This window comes from Cyclopterus lumpus, chromosome 9, assembly GCF_009769545.1.
Source record: "Cyclopterus lumpus isolate fCycLum1 chromosome 9, fCycLum1.pri, whole genome shotgun sequence".
Classification (NCBI taxonomy): Eukaryota; Metazoa; Chordata; class Actinopteri; order Perciformes; family Cyclopteridae; genus Cyclopterus; species Cyclopterus lumpus.
The window spans coordinates 15,393,109-15,413,268 of NC_046974.1; the positions used below are offsets into that span (position 1 = coordinate 15,393,109).

Sequence of the window (20,160 nt, forward strand, 5' to 3'; positions counted from 1 at the left end):
AGACTGTAGGGAACAACGATAGAGGGTAACACAATGTCACAGTGCAGAGTTCCCATCCTGCAATGCACAGGCTGTTCCTCTGACAGGCAGGGACACATTTGGGATTATTAAGGGAATTACCATACAGGCTAAAACTGTGATAAGGGGATGGAAGATGTGATAAATCAAGGAGAGACAAGGTTATCCCTCAAGGACATACTGAGTGGTGGAAGAAAAAGGGGACCCATTGTTTGGATCATTGAGGCCAACGACTCGCAAAAACACATACAGTAGTTGTGACCTTGCTGCATAATAATTAATAATAACAATAATAATAATAATAATAAGCATGCTCCACAGGAAAGTTCACCTTGAGATGTATATATGTTGTATGTAATCAGAATGTGTATAACATAGTAACATCATAAACCTCTAGTTGTGGCTACTGAAGCAGCAAACCAGCTTTCAAATTTGAATAGAAGTTTTTACATTTTAGTTTTTTGTTTTCAACCACCCTCTATGCCTGGTGCTTTAATTGTCTCTTTCCTCCACTTTTTAACTCATGCATTTCACACTATCGGCTCTTAATGAACATCCATGGATTTGTTTACTGCATGGCTCCATGGTTCTATGATAAAACAAAGCATTGAGGCAGGCTATTTGACACTTCCTCCAGTTATTTGAAAAAACATCTTTAAAAGAAAGAATTTGGAAATAATCTGATATGGCACTGAAATGTCCTGAGGCATAACAAATTGATTAAATGTATCACAACAAATAAAAGGCTGTTCAATTCAATGTTTTCCAGGGTAATCAGCAGAAAAGAGGAAACTATACGCTGTCAATGTGCTAACAGATCAATAATACAGAGTGTATACCAATCTGAAGCAAAGGGATTGGGCAGACACCTCAGGCTCTTAGGAAACAAGAACTGAGCCACTATGCCATTTCCTTAAATTTAATCTAAATGAGCTGGTAACATGTTGCAGATGAAACCCCTCTCATCCTGTATCACAGGTCGTTTACAGATTTCCATGGCAGAGAAACAGGCACACTCAGATGTGTGGGAGGCAGACACGAGGCACTCAATCACAAAGTGAGAATGAAAACCCATCAACAACTCCAAATGGTGTCAGTCATACTTTCCCCAGTGTGAAGATATTTTTTTTTCTTCATCGTAGCAGCTTCGAGGTCGGCATCAATCACGTGCCTGTCGGTGTGTGTAAGCTTGTCAGTGTTACAACCATCCCCTGGGCTGTAATGAATCCTAATTTAAGCTGCCATCAGTACCCTTCCAGAACGAGGCCACAGACTGTTTCCAAGTAGCCATGATGCTGTTGTTACCATCCGAAAACAGCCACAAGCGAGACACGTATTCCTACAGGACATCCAAACATGGCTCATTTCACAGTCACTGCATTAACAAAGAGGACAATAATTAAAATCATCCCAAAGGGCCAGCATGGTATGATACATGTACTGAGATCCCAAACCTTGTGAACAATTTGTATTTAAATAAGGCATTGAAGATAGAAGAATCATGTTTCTACAGTGTCTAAATATATGCCGGGTTACTGACCAATGGTTTATTCAGACACTGCAGTATTTTGAAACAATTAAAGAACAATGGACTAACTCAGTGGTTTAAAAGGGATGAATGAAGCATTTGTCTAGGCCATGTTCTTCCAAAAACAGGTATATTATTCATTCATCCTGTCCAATAGACATGAATCAAATACCCACTCTGCATATTTTACATCAGATACATTTAGCATTATGCTTTGAGTGTATAGTCTCTGTGACACAAAAACCTACTTCCCTGGTTCACAAGCATTACAATATTGTAAAGCACTCCATATGAGCTGAGCAGAAGAAAGGAAGGAGGGAGGCATTCACTCAGAACTGGAAGCCGCGTACTGAATGTCAGAGTAACAGCACGAAATACTGAGACTGTGAACATTTCTCAACCAGCATTTGTCAGGATCTGTAGTGTTGTTTATTTTGAAGTCCTTGTCTCTCGTGTTCCTCTGTTTCTCTGCACTTCCTGTCCCTGTGATTATCTGCCCTGTCCCTGATTGTTTCCTCCTGTGTCCAATCACCTGCACCAGCCCTCTGTATTTAAGTCCTGTTCATGTCATTCTCCTTGGTTGGTTCGTCTTGTCTAGATCATGGAAGATCATGTGTGTGAGCCTGTTTTGTTTGTTTTTGAATCCTGTTAAATCCTGTTGAGCAATAAAGTTGCCTTTTCGAGTGTTGACGGCATTTGGGTCCAGTTACCTGCAGCTGCGCACATAACAGCATTTTGTTTTGCCGAATTATTTTATCTTTCTTGAAAAAAAGAGATGTTAAAATACACCTACAAATTAATGAATTGCTAACTAATTGCATAAGCATAGAGAAAGTACAAGCAGTCAGAAAGGTCATGATTAGGTCCTCTTCAACTAAACTGATGGAGACAATAAGGAAAGGTGACCATTCATATTCCACAATTCAAATACCATGGACAGAGACTTCAAGTGAGTAAACAAAGAAAAGCAGGCCGATAAATGTGAGGACAATGTATACATTATTGCAAACCAGTCAGAGCAGTTGGTATCTGCTAACATACAGTGTCTGATTCACGAGGCGTAGCTGCTGGCTAATTAAGAAATCTGCTATATTTTCTTATGAGTTTTATTTAGTTTATTTCTATTCTTTGTGATCTTTTCCTAAAGATATTGAATGGTCTAGATTCCCCCTTTGACTTGCTGAAATCAACTCAAATTTGGAAAACTTGTTTATTATTTCTACCTATAGTATGTGTGATGATACAAAATTTGGCTGAATTTGGACAGACGAGTGTGTAATCCAAACAGTTTAGCTCAACTGACACGAGCACTGGAGACACTCTCATCCCTCAATACGCTGTATGCATTTAGTTTGACACCAGACTTGAATAATGAACCACTTTGCTTCAGTGCAAATACGCAGGTCTGAAAAAACCTATTGAAACCTCTGTAGATCAAATAACACCTATTAGCCTAAAATGGAAGGAGAGACTAATAATAATAATAATAATTCCTATTTAATTAAATCTACAATTAGAGAGACAGAATGAGGAAGAACATGATGAATATATTACCCATACGAATTTTATATCTGTAAAATGACTAATCATTTTCTATTTCAGCAAGTGCTTCCCTCTATCACACTGTAGCCTTCACACTAGGCGTCAGAAATGCACACACATTAAAATCTAACATGTTAGATGTGCTTATTGTTTTTCTTCATTGAGTCAATAATGAAATTGACTTCCAGACTTTGGCATTAATCCCCTTCACCACGTACTTTCCAAATCAAACTGCAAAATGGTATGTTCCATATATATTCTTATCTAATTCATGAAATGGTGGCTTGGAGCTTTATGTTCTCATTTTAGTAATGAGATTGCTGGATTTGTGGATGACTGTAAAAGTGTGACTTTGATTTACAATCCTTGATGGGTGAGTGTTTAGGCAGCACATAAATGCATCGTCAATTCTGCATATGCAAACAAATGCAATATATGTGCATGCCCAAAAATGCACACACATCAACTGCAGACATTTTTAGCTATTACCTGTCTTTGTGTTGTGATGTTGAGCGTTTATTTCACTGACTTCTTTATAATACTTGATTTCCCCCCAGGTATTAAAAAAACATGTATAATCTCATCCATTCTAATCTCTTCTCTAATCTTAATCTTATTTTTATCAATAATCATATTCATCATAGCTCATTTTATCTCAGTTGACCTCATCTCATCCCTCATCGCCCCTCATTACATTCAATCCTGTCTGATCTGTCTTCATCTATTTCCTCTCGTCCCCCATCATATTATGCCATCTTTTCCTAATTCTTCTACCTCTAACTTCATTTCCTACTAGACTAAGATCATACTGTATATCTTGCATCTGTGATTGTACATGCGTACAGTCGAGCCAACAACAAATGCCTATCACTGACTAAAACTCGAGAAGATGATGCTGTGTTTACCTCTATTCTCCTCTGAAGTGGAAATCTAACAAATGACAAACAGAACCTTGGATACACATGGCAACAACGGGACGTAACTAATAGCTCACGCTGAATGTCAGACTTTTTTTGGCAAAGTGAGGTCCCTGCGTATTATGTAACTGATCTGTAAGTGCTGGGATGAAGCTGGCAGGATCAGTTTCAATGAAGTCTTAATAGATGCTTTTTTACCTCTCCAGCTGAGTGCACTGCACTAGATTTAATGGATAAGACATCTTTGGCCCTAACTTCATCTGAGCAGAAGTGTATGCTTCTCATATGCAAAATCAATTTGAGACAGCGATCTCGATGAATGCTCAGAAAAGCAGGTCTGGAACACTTCAAGAGTGGTGAGATGAAAGCTTTGCAATAACAGCAGCCACTGAAACAGAATGCACTGTCGACAGCATCGTTAAATATCAATAGCCCGTCTGAAACAACATGGTACTATTAAATTGGACTACTACTGTCAAGGGGACAAGTTGTGGGACCAGACATGACCTTAGAGACTGTTTACTTTTATTACTCTCATCAGACGTCATTTTTTATATGATTTTACGGCTTTCAGGCTGTATGTCCTTTTTGTGAATGAAGCATACCCTACAGCTAACACATCCCTTTGATAGGAGGGTACTGTTCCCCCTAGAGCACCCTGACTCAGAATGTTGAGTTGTGTGGAAATATATCCACCATCAATCTCCAACTCTGCTAGTGGCATGCCTGCAAATTGGCCCCTTTTCATGAAAGAGTAAGATGAGCAAGCATGGCACGGTTGCAGCTTCTATGTACTTGGCATGGGACACTGTGATAGCTGGACTGTGAAGCTAGGAGACATACCCTACAGCCTACTGGAAGAAAAGCACGTGAGCAGGCAAAAGATTGCAGGCATCAGAGCATGGAAATCCTATCAAGGAGTCAATAATGTACACAAGCCAGGGTAATAACATGGAGTGACTGTGATGGTAAAAGATAACAAACCAAGCAGATTGTGATGTAAACTTGTTGTGGTGATGATCACATAGGCATACACTGTCTGGTATCGGTTGTAGTCATATGGCCCATACAGTTCTATAAGCTACAGGACAGAGTACGGAACGCAGTGGGACCAGCAAATTGATGATACGGTTCGTGAGCACGTCGCAGCACCGCCATCACGAAACGTGTCTTCGTTATTTAGTTTGCAGGGCAATGTAGCCCGCCTCCTTATGAATGTTTGCGAGAGATGCTTGCTAGAAACAGATAATCTCCCAGATTGCATGTGTTTACGACATGGGGCTTTACTCACAGAATCACTTGCGTTTTTTACGCAGCTGCTCCTCCTCTCCCCACCAGAGCGGACCGGGTCCACCACCAGTTTCTCGAAGCACGCCGAGCCGAGAGAGGAGCTCTTCTGCTGGTACATGATCAGCTGGGACACGAGGAGTTTTGGGCTTCCGTGTGCCGTCAACTCGGGTTTGCTCCCCGTGGCTCCAGAAGCTGCGCCCAGGGGATGAGGGCGTCCCTCGCTGCTGGTGCCGGGGACCGCGTCGCTCCCATGGGACTTCTTGTCCCCTTCAAAGGGCGCCGGCGGAGAGCAGCACAGATTTGGCTGAGACGACGAAAACACCCGGTCCAACTGTTTCTTTTTCCTCTTAAACATCCATAACCCTGATTCCTTTTTGCTGCCCTCCGCGCCCCTGGCACCACGACGCTCCGATCCCAGTTTAGGACTCAGCCAAGGCTTGGTTTTCTCCTGGAAATTCTTCCACATCCTCCGCTGGTAGGACAGAGACTCTTGTCCTTTGGCGGTGCCCTCATCCTTAGGTGATTTCTGCTCCATGGTGCCTGTGCAGCAGCCAGCCAGCCTGAGCACAATCCGAATAGTGGAAGAATGTCACACACAGTTCGGCTGCTTCAGCTCGGGAGCACTTTCACTGATGATCAGTTTACAGCGCCAAGAAAGAGACGCACGGTGAGATGAGGAAGGGGGTGTTCGTCTCCAACGAACCTTGTAGAATGCCTTGCAGGCAGTACTGATGATTCTGTGTGCCACACTGTGCAGCACGCGTGTTAGACAGCAAGCATTAGTCTCATCTATTGAAGGTATGTGTCAGCTCAGTGGTGAAGTTAGAACACATGCAGCGACTTCTGCAAGACTACCTGAAAATGCTTGTTCAACGCTCCGCTTGGTGGTCCCTGTGCCTCTGCTCCGCCGAACGTGCTTTGCAAAGCTTTCGTCAACTTCCCCAATTAATTGTTTTATTCAAATGAAGGACGAAGGCTGCACCGCGCCTCCCTCTGGCCAACATGTCACTTGACTGGATAATCTGTAGGCTGGTGATTGCATAACGCAACCCCAAAATGCCTCGTGGAGATATTTAGAATTCAACTGTGGATCCTCTTGTCACCCCCCACCCCCTCTCCCCCCTGATTGTGCCTTGTGATTTTCAGCCTCTAGAGTTATTATTTCAAAACAGTGATCGTGGTAAATATTTTGGTCAGTGTGGATGTTCTTGCACTGTGGTTATATTTCTGGATATCTTCTCTCTGTCAAAGAGGTCAGGCTTCAGTAAATGTGTTCACCCACACGCGGCTGCAAGCAGGAAGCGCTCAACAACCATCTCTCTTTTAGGATGCTGTGCTGCTGCTGCTGCTTTGCTGCTGCTGCTGTGCATAACTCATTATGTCTCCCCCTATGGCCTTTGCTTCATTGCTGGCCTGTTCTTTCCCCCTGGTTAACAATGTGCCCACTAACCTGTAAACAAACACACAGACAGTAATTACAAGAGTGAATACCTCTCTTATCTAACTTCCTGTCGCACACATGTACACAAAAAAAGAGGTCACAGAATGACCTTTTATCTGCAACCAGGGCTGCAGAAAATGTACTTCTTAGGGGAATGTTAGAACTGGCTGAAGCTCATCCCACGACACAGAGAGGAACTGAGAGTCCGAGGACTTGTGTGCTGCTTGCATGGACATGTATTCACGTGGAGATATAACCTGGTATCTCGTGATGTTGAAGGTGTGAGTGGCGTTGACAAAGCTTTCTGTTTCGAGCTCTTGACCTCGACCCTCTAATAATGACAACATTAAAATCAGCCTTTCATGTTGTGTGGTAAGGTAATGTATGGCAACACTGACCTCAATAGAAGAATACTTAATTTAACTTCTGGGTTTTTTCTGACACATGGACAGATATGAGTAATTAGGAAGTACATCAAACATGAGATGATAAGCCAATGACACGTTTGATTGTAGGGATCACTTTGGTTGATATTGCATCCATCCTAGATAAAACCCTTTAATGACAAGCAGGGGGCACTGGCAGCAACACAGGGGACTGCCCTGAACCCCTCTCAGTTAACTAGATGCTAATGTGAGCCAAACAATTCCTTTCAGCTCCCATCAGCTTTCCTGGATAACTGATGAGTCTGCAGTGAGCAGGCCTCTTCTCTTAATGATCCTGATTCTGTTAATAGGAAGCTAATCCACAGTGTGTGTGAATGTGCACGCACGCACACACGCACGCACGCACACACACCCACACACACACACACACACAGCTACAAACAGACACAGACAATTAAAAACTCAGAATCCCTTCCACTGACTGAAACTGCAAGTAATTCACGCTGTATGCGAATGTAGGTCAGGTCCTGGTTAAATGAAACATAATAAAACAATTTTCACTTAGTCATGCCTATTGTAATACAATCAGTCAGAGAAAAGCTCAGTGTTCAATGGATAGCTAGTTATATTGTGTGAGATGAAACAGCCGAGGGAAAGGACACAGAGCTCATTTGACCAATATTCCCTTACCGCATGTGCCCAATTCAAATAATCACCTATTTTATTTTCCAGCTTCAGCCACAGTTGCCTGGTATGACCTCTTAGTGCTGGCCAATGAACAGGCAAAGTTAGAATTAGAATCAAATGCTAAAATACTATAATTTATGTTGGTTATCTGTAATAAACTACAATCCCATAATGCAAACTTTAAACCATTCATGATTAAGGTATTTACTTGTACCCTGATTAGGCTAACTAGTAAAATGAGGTGCAATGTAAACAATGACACCAAATGGTTGAAGAAAAACAGCTTGAAATAAATCTAAGTAAAGTGATACCAGTAAAGTAAATAACTAACTTATGTCATGATTACGTTACAAAACATTTCTTTACCAAACAGATTTCTGTATTATAAAGTAAGCAACCATCCAGGTCAGAGAATATCTAGAGGAACTAACTCAAAGGCATCGGGACTGTCTTGCCTTTGACAAACAAATGTTTTGAGAGCCATTGATATTTGACTTGCTTTTCTGTGGACTGATAACTCAATCAGCTACATTTATTAGAGTTTAAGTAATGTTCACACTCAATATTCTAGTTTGCCGAGTTAAACTGCTTCACCAAGTATACGCAGCATTATTATCGCATTACTGTGTTGACAAATTCACACTGGCAGGCCGGCTCAAGGAGAGCACAGTTACTATGTGACAACACAAACACATGAACTCAAGAGCCGGCTGGCAGAAGAAAAGCCTGTGAGTATTCTAAACTTTAATAGTGCTTCATATATTGTTGTTAAAGAAGGGAACATATGATTGCCTTATATTTTTCTCATTGTGCCCAGACAGGACTTAACATGTTTGTATTGATTTTAACAACTAACACTTTTTTTAAAACTATACATTTAATACTGCAGTAATGTTGACAAAGCAGATTCGAAATGCATAGGTTTTATTTAATTTTAGACAAGAAGAATGTCACACAGGTTAAAGTTACAGCCCTATCATAACCCCACCAGGTAACTCTTGTGATTTAATTAATCATTTGTGGATGCATTTATTTTCCCTTTTCTGTTTTATTTTTTATTTCATTATTCTTATCATTTGAATGTATTCCTTCTAATGCAATTGTGATGTCCCTTTTGGCTGTCGGTCTGACGCCTCTGGGTTATCGAGATTAAGATCAGATAAACTCAACAAAATGTAATATTTTTTAAATACATTTTAACCATTAAAACTGTTACCTTTCCTTCATATGTTCACCTTCCTTAGTTCCTGTGGGTCACTGATTAAATTCTAAAATCAACCTGTGTCCAAGAGGTAGATAAATTGTATTTTCCTGCGCTGATGGGATGGAAATACAGTTGGGAACCACGAGCGACCTTTGTAACATCGCTGTGAATCACATTGATCACATTAATCCTTAATCCACAGTAGCATGACACAAGGTGACACAGAACGCATATGAAGTCAGTGAGAGATCTAGTTTAGGGATGGCCTGAGGGTATGAAATCCAATGCACATCATCTCATTCCGTCTTCATTATTCTTCTGGGTGGATGAATGCTGGAAATTATTATTCCTGAATACATTACCTCCAGTGACAGAAAATGCCAACTTTTCATGATCCCTCATTTACCAAAATCAATAATAAATAAACTTTAAGAACTCACAGCTTGTTTATCTGTCTCTGTTTACTTCCTGATTAAGTCCTGACGTCTTGGAGGGCAGTCTGAGCAGTCAGGAGAGGACACTGGCTGTGCTGCTGGAACAGGCCTGCAGGATCAAACAGGAGGTGGCAGTAGGCCTGCAGTCCGCCCAGGGCTCCGAATCACATACTGACCATGACACGCATTGTCAAGCAGCTTAGCATGGACATGCAGGTATACAAGTGGGTAGATGATAGAGGTTAGTGTCGTTCTACGAATGTTCGGTAGCCTCTTTTGTCTAAAATATCTTCTCATTATGTGGAGCAAGTCATTGTCCATCTGTGTAGACTTACTTTTCTCATCGTCTGTTCTTACATCTTCTCTCCTCCCATCATTTTTGATGTGCAGCAGCACACACCCGGACACACTCACACACTCTCGTGCCCACAAACTCACATCTGATTTGATTACACCTGATAGAATGGTGCAGCGTCTGCCCGACTCCTCGTCAACATCAGCTGTGGACATTTTGTCTGGATAAGCACAGCATAATTATGATGTACACATCTGGTTAAATAAATACTGCCAAGTTACACACTAACAAATGAGTGCTTGGAGTCATTTTTGACTGAGCAGAACATCAAGCCACATTATGATAACCGCCTTATAGAAACAGAGTACAAAGTGAAATACACTACTTCATTGGTGCATACCAAATAGCCATGAACATGATTAGAGACATTATCTGAAATATTACATGAATGCCTAAGAGCTAATTCATTCGGCACATGAAGAAGTAATAAGCTACGGCGTGACATGCATATGCTGGTAAATCAAATGATGGTGAGGAAATGTCTGGCAGTTTTTAATGATCTTTTTCAGTGAAGGACATAATGATAGTTTTACAAATATTGTTTTTTTTCTCAGCATTAAAAGCAGGGACAGAAAGATAATTTACCATTATTTTCTATTGTCATCTTTACTTTTCTGCCAGGTTCCAAATCAACTATATTATAGAAATACAAAATGTGTAAATTTCATCAGTATTTTACTGCTGATTGGCATACACCTGAAATAGACAAATAGGCTGTCTTTGTTCTGAGCAGGCCCTGGAGAGACAGATCACCCAGCAGGACTCCATCACCTCTGGAACCGCAATGGCTGTTCAAAGCCTGGACCAGAAGAACGTGGCTGGCATTGGAGACCTGAGAGGCAGAGTAGCCAGGTATGCACACCAGGTCGAGGTCAAACAATGTCTGCAAACATTGACGTACAAACTGTTCAGAGTGTTAACAAATACAGCAATGTAATGAGTGCCAAGTGCTTGCACCTTAAAACGTTCCTCCAAAGCATTATTTGGAGGGATTATACAATTATTTAGACCCAGGTCTGGTGCACAAGTGATTTGACGGATTATCTTCTCTCTGCTTTTATTCAATTTATTTGCTCTTCCTCTAATGAAGTGCAACTGTATAGCCTGCATCCTGTCTGGCAGCTCTTCACAGTCTCACAACTTCCAATCCGCCTCTGACACTCCCACACTCACACATATATGCACACGTTCATTATTTCCTTCTCACCACAGTGACAGACGGTACAGTATAGGCTTGAACACACTCTAGCTGCGGATTATTTGGTGTCTGTGCAGATCAAGTTTATTAGATTGGATTGCTGAAGAGATTCGTCATCATTAGATTGGTGTTTTTGCAGTGTGGTGACCGAGGCTGAATTATTTTAAACATCCCTGGGAATAATGTATGCTCTCATTAGACCGTAGATGAATGTTGTGGACATCCTATTTCACAGATGGCCTACTTCCTCCATGGTGTTTAAGAATTCAGTGGTAAGAGGGGATATTGCTTATTATTCAACAAACAACTGATTTATGGTCCAATAAAAGCAGTAGGAAAACCTCAACTACTCAGCCAAATGATCTGTTAATCATAAATAATCAAGCAAGTTAAGGGCCAGTAATTTTTGATAAATTATATTGTTCTGTGAAACCCTTATGGATGCACTGTAATGGCATAAAGGGGAATAACCCTCATTTCACACTGGGCATCTCCATAATTAGTTCTTAGCTTTGGTTGTTGAGCTTGCGTTGTACAAATATTATATTGACATGAACACAGTAACCCCATGATAGAGAAGGAGAAGGAGAGTTTGTACTGTTTTAGTGATGGCATCTTAAATTTAGCACAGGAAGGAAGAGAGCTACATTACAACGCTGACAATAAGAGTCATCATATTACATAAACTGAACAGAGAACATATTTTTCAGAACCTGCTGATTGTGTTTGGTGATACATTCAGTAAACTACTTGACTTATTTGATTGGTTGTTATGTTTGCCTGTGGTTTTATCAGTAATTCATTAATAGATGCAAACATATCCACTTATTCATTCAAATGGATTCATTCAAAAGGATAACAGATTACTGCTAAGGATTCATCAGCTCGCCATTAGATCGCCTTGGAAATTGCTCATGAGGGCATCTGTCTGATTTCTTTCCAATCTGCCCGTTTGTCTACCGTCTGAACTGCATGTGCTTCATAAAGCACCTTCTCCCTGTTGTCTCCAGTCTCCAGCTCATCTCCCTGATTTTACACTCCCTCCCATTCAACTATCCTCATTCAGTGGTCCCTCTCTGCTTCCCATGTCAGGTGTGATGCCAGCATCGCCAAGCTGAGCGCTGACATGAGCAGTGCGGAGCGGCGGGTGATTAGACTGCAGCAGGAGGTGGCAGAGCTCAGGTCAGCTATGGACGCACGGCTCAAAGAGCTGCACGTCAAGGTGAGCAATGGTGCGCAAATGATGACAAAGAGTATGGCAGCACTTTAAACAATAATAATAATAATAATAATGCATTCTGTTTGTAAGGCACTCTTCATTCAATAATTTCAGAGTGCCACAGAGCCAGTACATAGTTAAAATCAACTATAATAAAAAAAATAAAAAAAATAAAAGAATAGTTGACAAGTCATAAAACTCAACTCAATGTCATAAATGCCTTCCTGAATAAAAAGGTTTTTAGGCCAGTCTTAAAAGAGTCCAGTGTCTATGTTGCCCTATAAACCACACTATATACAAAGTATCCAAACACCAGTGCCAAAAATAATCTCCATCAGTCTTTAAAAGTTAATTCTTTGATACACACTTGGACATAACATTATTCTTCATCTGTGTCCTACTCAATACATTAGAAGCACAAATATCTGTAATATTGCAAAGCTTAAATGTACATTGCATATTTGTAACCATAATAGATGCATATATCCCATGAAAATTGCTATGACATTTTCTTTCAGACATTTATGGTCCTCAGAAAATTAACCTAATGAAGTTGGTCATCCCGACTCTAGCGGCACCGGCAGGTTAACCCTTTTTTTGTGCCATGTCTCGACATCTATAAAATGGATTACCATGAAATTTGGTACAGGCATTCATGGTTCCCAGAGGGAACAACTCCTGGATGGATTGCCATCACAACTTTGTTCTGACTTCGCTTCACTTTTCATCATTCACCCATTCAATTTGCCCAATACTTTGGAATATGTCCAAATCTCTGCACAACCTGAGCTGTACTTGGGTTTTTTACTAATTAGAAAGCGTTAGCATGCTAACACGCTAAACTAAGATGATGAACATGTTAAAACATTATAACTGTTCAACGTAAGCATTATCATTTTGAGTATTCTGGCAGTAGCATTGAGCGCAAAGCCCCTAAGTACCTAAGTACAGACTCAAAGCGAATCTGCATTGCTTAACGCTTTATCTGCTTCTCATATTTCTTAGATGATGCCGTATTATACTAAGTAGCAAAGTCTACAACCCTAACCTAGTTCTTACCTCACTATCCTGAGATAGTGTTGAGTCTGGGGTTCATTTGAATACTCACATTTAAGGAATTATGTTCTTGTGTGTTAATTTATTTTGGGATAAAAGGGCTATTACATTTATTTAAATGCTTCTTGCATAAAGGACATACTAATCTGGCAATATACGCAGGGGGTGTTTGCTGTTTACCCTAAAGAGGATGGCTGGCTGGTTGGCAGGTGAGTTGGAACTTACTGCCGCTTAGTGAGACTGCATAGCCTTATCAAGTAAAGTCAGGGGGCTCAACCACACACTCTAAAATGAGAAATATGATGTGAAATTAATTCAAACAGGGATTTCAAGATCTCTCCATAAACAGCTTTTACTGCCCTTTAGAGTCACATTTTCTTTACAAGATAAATATAATACAAACTACAAAAACACTGGATCAGGACAAATGTTACAATACTCTCCATCACTTTACTAAATCCAAAGCCAACCACAACTGCCCTCAACCACTTTCACTTCACATTGAGCCTGCACTCAGTTGTGTTGGTTGCACAGGGGGCTAAATCATTGTGATGGCAACACATTAGCTGTGGAGCAGTGGTCAAGCATGGGCCATAAAGATAATTGAAAAAGCAGAGAAAGTGGGTCACCACAGTTACTCCCAGGAGTTGTGCAGCAGCTCAATCAACTCGACTCAGCAGAAACTGCAGAGGCTAAAGATCAGATCATCGAGCCGGCAGCACAAGATGCTCCAACGTCACGTAACATCATGTGTTTGTGTGTTTTCTTTTTCCAGCTTCATCATGTCCTGTGGAGGCTGGAGGCCTCATTGGCAGAGCATTCCCAGGAACAAAAGATCTCTACCGCTGATCTGCATACACAAGTTAGACTACTAGACACCAGGTAATTAGGCCATTAGTTCAAGAGGAAGCACAAACCCCAAACACCTGGGTTACTTCAAATGCCATGTCATGTATTAGCTTGATTTACTATTGTGTTTCCTCCCAAGGGCTTACATTGGTGCACAGTGGTGCTTCTGTACATTAAAGAGCATCATTGGCTTAGTCTTCCTGTAAAAATGTCAGACACGTATGTTGACATAAGTTTTAATTGAATATGTCTTTATAGACGTGAGTTTGCAATGGTTTTCTTTTGTATTCCTCCAGGCTCTACTTTCTTGAAGACTATACTGTTTTTCAGTTTGCTGCTTGTGATTGGGAAATATGGAAATCTTCTCGGCTAATTTGCCTTTCAGCAGCACGCCGCAAGAAACAATTGATGTTCCCTTTTTCATTCTGCCCAGACTCAAATATAGTAATCTATGAGTTACTAATTGACTTATCAAATAATATCCCAGTCAGCCCTAACTCTTTATCTCAGCATTTTAGTCATGACCATCCCAACTTCTGTTCCCAGAGGCAGAGAAAAGCTCCTAGTTAAGTTGATTTACTAATCCATTTGACAAATTAACTCAAATGGCAGCAATATACAATAGTGCATATAGTTTTACTATGGTGGAAAATGAGAAACATGAATGATGAATATCCTCTATTTGTTACTATAGTATATCTGTAATGGAAACAGGGTCACTGATCATGTACAAATAGATGAAAAGCAACATTGTCTGTGTTTCTGAGCGAGGTAGATGTGGCCTCCTCCTGGCTTTTTGTGAAACATCAAAGTAAAACCGTATCAGCTCTCTGACCACCTTGTTTATTTAAGATATAATGATCTAAAACTACCAATTTTGTTAAAGGCAACTTAAGCACATTATTCAGTGCCTCAAAAGCAGAACAACTTGAAAACCCTCCTCTGTGATGCCTACACACCTGACATCCAATATTTGGGTCCGTTGCCCAGTTACTTCTCCCAGTTAGTGCCACTGACAAACAAATCACACATGCTTAGAGTTTCAGATAAGCTCAAAAACACAACCACAATCAAATCTCAGCACACTGGCCATTTTACAATAGGGAAATTATTAACCTCCATGGAGACCGGCAGATTCTAAAAGCTCATCTAACATGGAGAAAATCAGCTGTCCTGTTGTCTAGGCTCTCTAGGCCAAACAACAGTCAACATTAGCCAGATCAGCCTGCCAGCTATTACTTTATAAATGAGGTGTCTCTGTTGCAGCGTGCCTGAATAGACACATTAATTTGAAGCAGGAGGAGTCAGATTTGTACTGCAGGCAAACAGACACACAAACAGTCCTGGCATTTGCCTCGTTGTTTTTCTCATAGAACAAATCCCTTGAATTAGGGGAAAGAAAGTCAATTGAATTGAGTTTCCAATATGTTTAATATATAAAATAAAATGTTGATGAGACACTGCCTATTGTGTGTTATGTTACAATACAGCCCCACATCATATTTCACAATGTGTCTAAGGTAGCTTTCTGAGCATCTGAGACATTTTAACATTGCTGTCCCAATAGGCTTATGTGAGTAATGTGACTTATATACAGTTATATAAATGGCAACCCAGTCTAAATATTACAAGGAGGAGAGATTTGTTTTGCTCCCCCAAACAAATAGTGTTCAGAGCTACAAAAAGGCCATAAGATCAACATCAAGTGTTTCTTAAGTGTTCATGCAGCATCATTCCACAACAAGAAGAGTTTGTGTGTCTCTAGTCCGAAATAGCAGCAGCACTCAACCTCAAAGTAACCATGTTCTGCTGAAGCATTGGTTATGGAAACAGATACATTCTTAGTCTCGAGCCAAGCACCAAGTAGTGCCAAGAAGGAGCTGTATATAGCGGGCCTACATTTACAGTAAGCATGTCAAAGCCTTACTGCTATCCAGCTATAGTCTGAATACACTTTTAAAACATGTATAAACTAATCTAATATACTAATGGCCTTTTCAGTGTCTAGTTTGAAAAGAATAAAATGCAATTTGCAGTAATTTTCATCTGTCACTGCATTTTCAAACAAAAAGCCGACTGCATTTCTCTTCTTGCTAAAGGCTGATGTCTTTGCAGGATGTCAGGTGACCTGCAGGAGGCCAAGGAGCAGGCGGATTCGCTGAGGAAGCGAACAGAACAACAGTTCAACAGCTTGGCTCAGACTCATGCGGAAAGCAGCCAGCAGCACCGCGCACAACTGCAGGACAAAATGGTACCGTAGCATCAGTCAGTTATCATCAGTTTGACCAACAGTTCATACAATTATGTCCACAATATTAACATTCAGGTAATAGGCAGGCAATATTCAGATATTCTGTATCTTTGCCTCTTTGCTTTTTCATGCCTCTACATTAATTACACACGTACAGATACAGTAATCACAAGTAATATGGTTATGACTTTGGAAAGCTTTCGCAACTTCTTCTGACTGCAAATTATCTTTTAGTGAAGCAGTGCAGATAATTACAAAGCTCGGCTTAGGTTAAGCACATGCGAAAATACTGATGAAGATCATATTGACCCATGTCTTTTCCATCTAAGGGCTCACTTAATATGTCCACATTGAGGATTAATATGTCCACATTTTTAACCAAACCTTTTCAACAGGCATGATTTATGCTCCTTGGTAAAGCTCCCTAATAGTACTTTTACACAAAAGTGGGGATGTCTCCGATTTCAACAACGACAGTCAAATATCTAGGCTTCATTTCTGAGCAAACATCCATGACCTCTCAAAAGCTACAGGCTATATTGGTTAAGCTGTTACCTTACAGACTGTTGTTGCTGATATTATTAGCTGTCCAACCAGCTTCCCATCCGCTCAGGCTCGCTGACTCATCTTCAGACGAACTTTGATGCTTTAAAATTATCACTCCTTAATCACAGACTAGTTTTAAATGCAGAAAAGACCAAGTACATGGTATTCTCCACCTCCACCAGTGACACCAACGTTCCTGACATTCAAACTTTAAGTGTCAATCACGCTACTCTCGCTGAGCTTTATAAATATTTAGGAATTTGGCTTGACAGCGGACTGTTATGCAAGATTCATATTCAACATTTGACTCAAAAATAAGAATCAAAATGTAGGCTTATTGTATAGAATTAAAGGATGTCTGACTTCTTCAAAGCATAGAACTATTTTGCAGTCAACCTTCTCGTCTGTCCTTGACTCTGGAGATATTGTGTACTCTCATGCAGCCCCATCAACCCTTCAGCTGATAAACCCTGAGTTTCATCGTGCATTACACTTTATCACCAAGGACACATTTTAGACTCATCATTGTTCTCTGTGTCACACGGTTGGATGGACTTCCGTACAGCTGCACTGTTGAAGCTACCTCACATCTCTTATCTCATTCAACAATATAGTGTTTAAACTACAGTGAATACTTAACCTTATAGGTATCCTCCGTGGTTTCAAGTACTATGCTCATTTAAATTAAAATGCAAACTGCCCTCAGAGCTTTCCACTGAGAGAGTTTAAAGCTTTATTGTCTGATGTTAGTTTTTTTATGATTCTTGTCACTGTTTTAATTCCTGTTTACTGTGTAGTTGTGTTCTCTGTTTTGCTGATTGGGTTCTTGTGAATGTTTCTTGTTCTCAGGTATCTCTTGAAAAAAAGATTTTAATCTCAATGGCACCGTCTGATTAAATACAAATATAATTAAATGTCACAAGCAGCACCTTGACATCAGGATTAAATACAATGTTCAGGACCGGTCACATGAGGGTTAAAAACTGTCACGCAGTGCTGCGCGTTTAAAATCTTAGTTGTGTGTTATGTATTCAGTTAGAGGCAGATTCTAGATCAGCTGTCCGGCTCCGTGCTCTGGAGGCCCGTGTAGAGCAGCTTGAGGCCCGGCGGGATCAGACCCACCGCAGTCGGGCCGATCAGCTGAAACGCTCTGAAACCACACTCAGTAAAAGAGAGACCTCAGTGGAGAGCAGCCTTCGTTGTGAGCTGCAGCTGCTCAAACAGGAATACCACAAAGGTGGGTGATCACTGTCTACAACGAGCTGTCACTAGAGAGTAAACACACACATAGAGCACATATGCATGTCAAGGAGAAATGCACATGCAGGAAAGCTTCACAAAAGAGTCTGAAAAAGATCCTGTTCATAATTAGTGGCATGACATTAATATTTACTAATATATATATATACTGTATATATAAGGATTATTAGCTCCTAGTCGTAAATGCCAATGCATCTAATAATTAAATTAGACAGATGTGAGCAACAGCTGTTTCAAGCTACCACAAAGCTAATAGGTCATACATAGGAATACCTCCGGGCATCGCTTTGACATCCATCCCCATCTCAGTGTCCATTGGAAGCTCATTTACTGGAAGCTCTGGCAAAAGATGTCAAACCTTCCCCATTTTCTAGAAAACGTCTTTCAGTCTCCAGCGCTTATTAAAGTGTAGACAAATAGAAAAGGGACAGAGGCTTCCTCCAGTAAATAAAATCAGGAGTGAACTGCTCTATAAATCATCACTCATCCACCGCTCTCAGTGTAAGAGTCATCCATCCATTGCTATATTTAAGTATAGGATGGAACGATGGCAGGAGATGGTATTAGAGGGGAGAAGAGTAATACATATTTGATGAATGTCGTAAATATTCGTGGCAAGACAGGCAGCGGGCAGTCAGAAGAAGAAGAAGAGAGATTTAATATACCATCATTGTACAAGAACGTTTATCTCTCCATCTCAGACACCGGCATACATTATGGAAAAAGATATCCATTTCCGTCAGTATGCTCTTAACTACCAATGAAGTCTTGATAACTGATTGTTAACTTTAACCAGAGATCAGAAACACTCCTCTGTACTCCCTGCTTCTCTTTGGAACAGGGTTCCTGGCTGTGCATGACGCGATTGAGTCCCTGAGGCAGATAAGTGACATCAAATCCTGCCTTGACAAGGAGAAGCTTCAGAAGGATATCAGGGATGTCTGCAGCAAGCTGGCTCAATGGCGTGTGACGTAATTAACTGGAGAGGAGCTCTTTCACACCTATGATGAAGCAATAGCTTGAATAAAACTCTTTTCAACACAAAAAGCATGCCAGTCAGTTTGAGTTTCATCACTGGCTTTATTCATATCATATTATGTGAGCCCACAGCGATATTGAACTCAATCACTATTTGAAAGTCAGAGACATCATCTTGTAATATGAAGTACAATCCCATTTGGAACTTGATTACACACAGACCTGTCAAGGACATTTCCTTTTTTTTGAATTAAAAAGGTAAGACGATATATTTTCCACCATTTCAGGTTATCTCACTCCTCCTTTTTTCCCCCAGATTTGTCACTGGAGATGAGAACACTATGTAAGATTGTGAGAATGTTAATGCTTTTTTTATTTTTTCCAAATAGAATGTAATAATATATATTAATGTTCTCTTATTATTCATTATATATACAGGTGCACACACTCAATGTGATTAAAAAAGAAGGTAGTAATATAATTGTCGGTAACATTGCATGGCCATAGGATATACCATGAAATATAATTTGCCAATCAATGAAAAGGAACTGTTTGTGAATCTGAAGGTGTTGGATGACTTCTAGTATGAAGAAATATAAACTGATTTATTAAAATTTTAATTAAGAAAAGCTTTTGCCGAAACCCGGGATCGAACCAGGGACCTTTAGATCTTCAGTCTAACGCTCTCCCCAACTGAGCTATTTCGGCTTTTCTCGTGTAGTGTCAAAATAGATTATATTTACCTACTCAACCTATTTTGAAATATTGTAATGTTCGCACAGTCTTTTTCACCTCACAGCCATCATTAGGCTGCCTGCTCGGCTTTTACTCTGCATTTCGCCTTGGCTCTACGGAGCTTTATAAGCTCAGTGTTTTTACAGACTTAAAAGCTCTCAAGCCTCACCTCACACTACAAAGAAAGGAACAGCTAACAGGTGAACATAGTGCAGCATTCCAATCATAGCATCTTAAGAGAGATGTTTAGTTTCTCCCTCAGGGCT

General features: G+C 40.4%; 1 protein-coding gene and 1 non-coding gene across 4 annotated transcripts in view; both read right to left on the minus strand.

Moving 5' to 3' along the window:
* The window catches only part of mctp1a (multiple C2 domains, transmembrane 1a), a 170,541-nt gene that overhangs the window by 118,128 nt on the left and 32,253 nt on the right, over positions 1-20,160 (minus strand). The window contains exon 1 of one of the 3 annotated variants that reach the window (XM_034540700.1): positions 5,297-6,206. The exons of the other annotated variants lie outside the window; for them this stretch is intronic. Coding sequence (XP_034396591.1) covers positions 5,297-5,830 — 534 coding nt within the window. The 5' untranslated portion in view covers positions 5,831-6,206. Of the gene's footprint in view, positions 1-5,296; positions 6,207-20,160 lie in introns of those variants that run through there. 3 annotated transcript variants of the gene reach the window in all.
* trnaf-gaa lies at positions 19,794-19,867 on the minus strand. The gene has a single exon. It is a non-coding gene; the product is annotated as a tRNA-Phe (tRNA).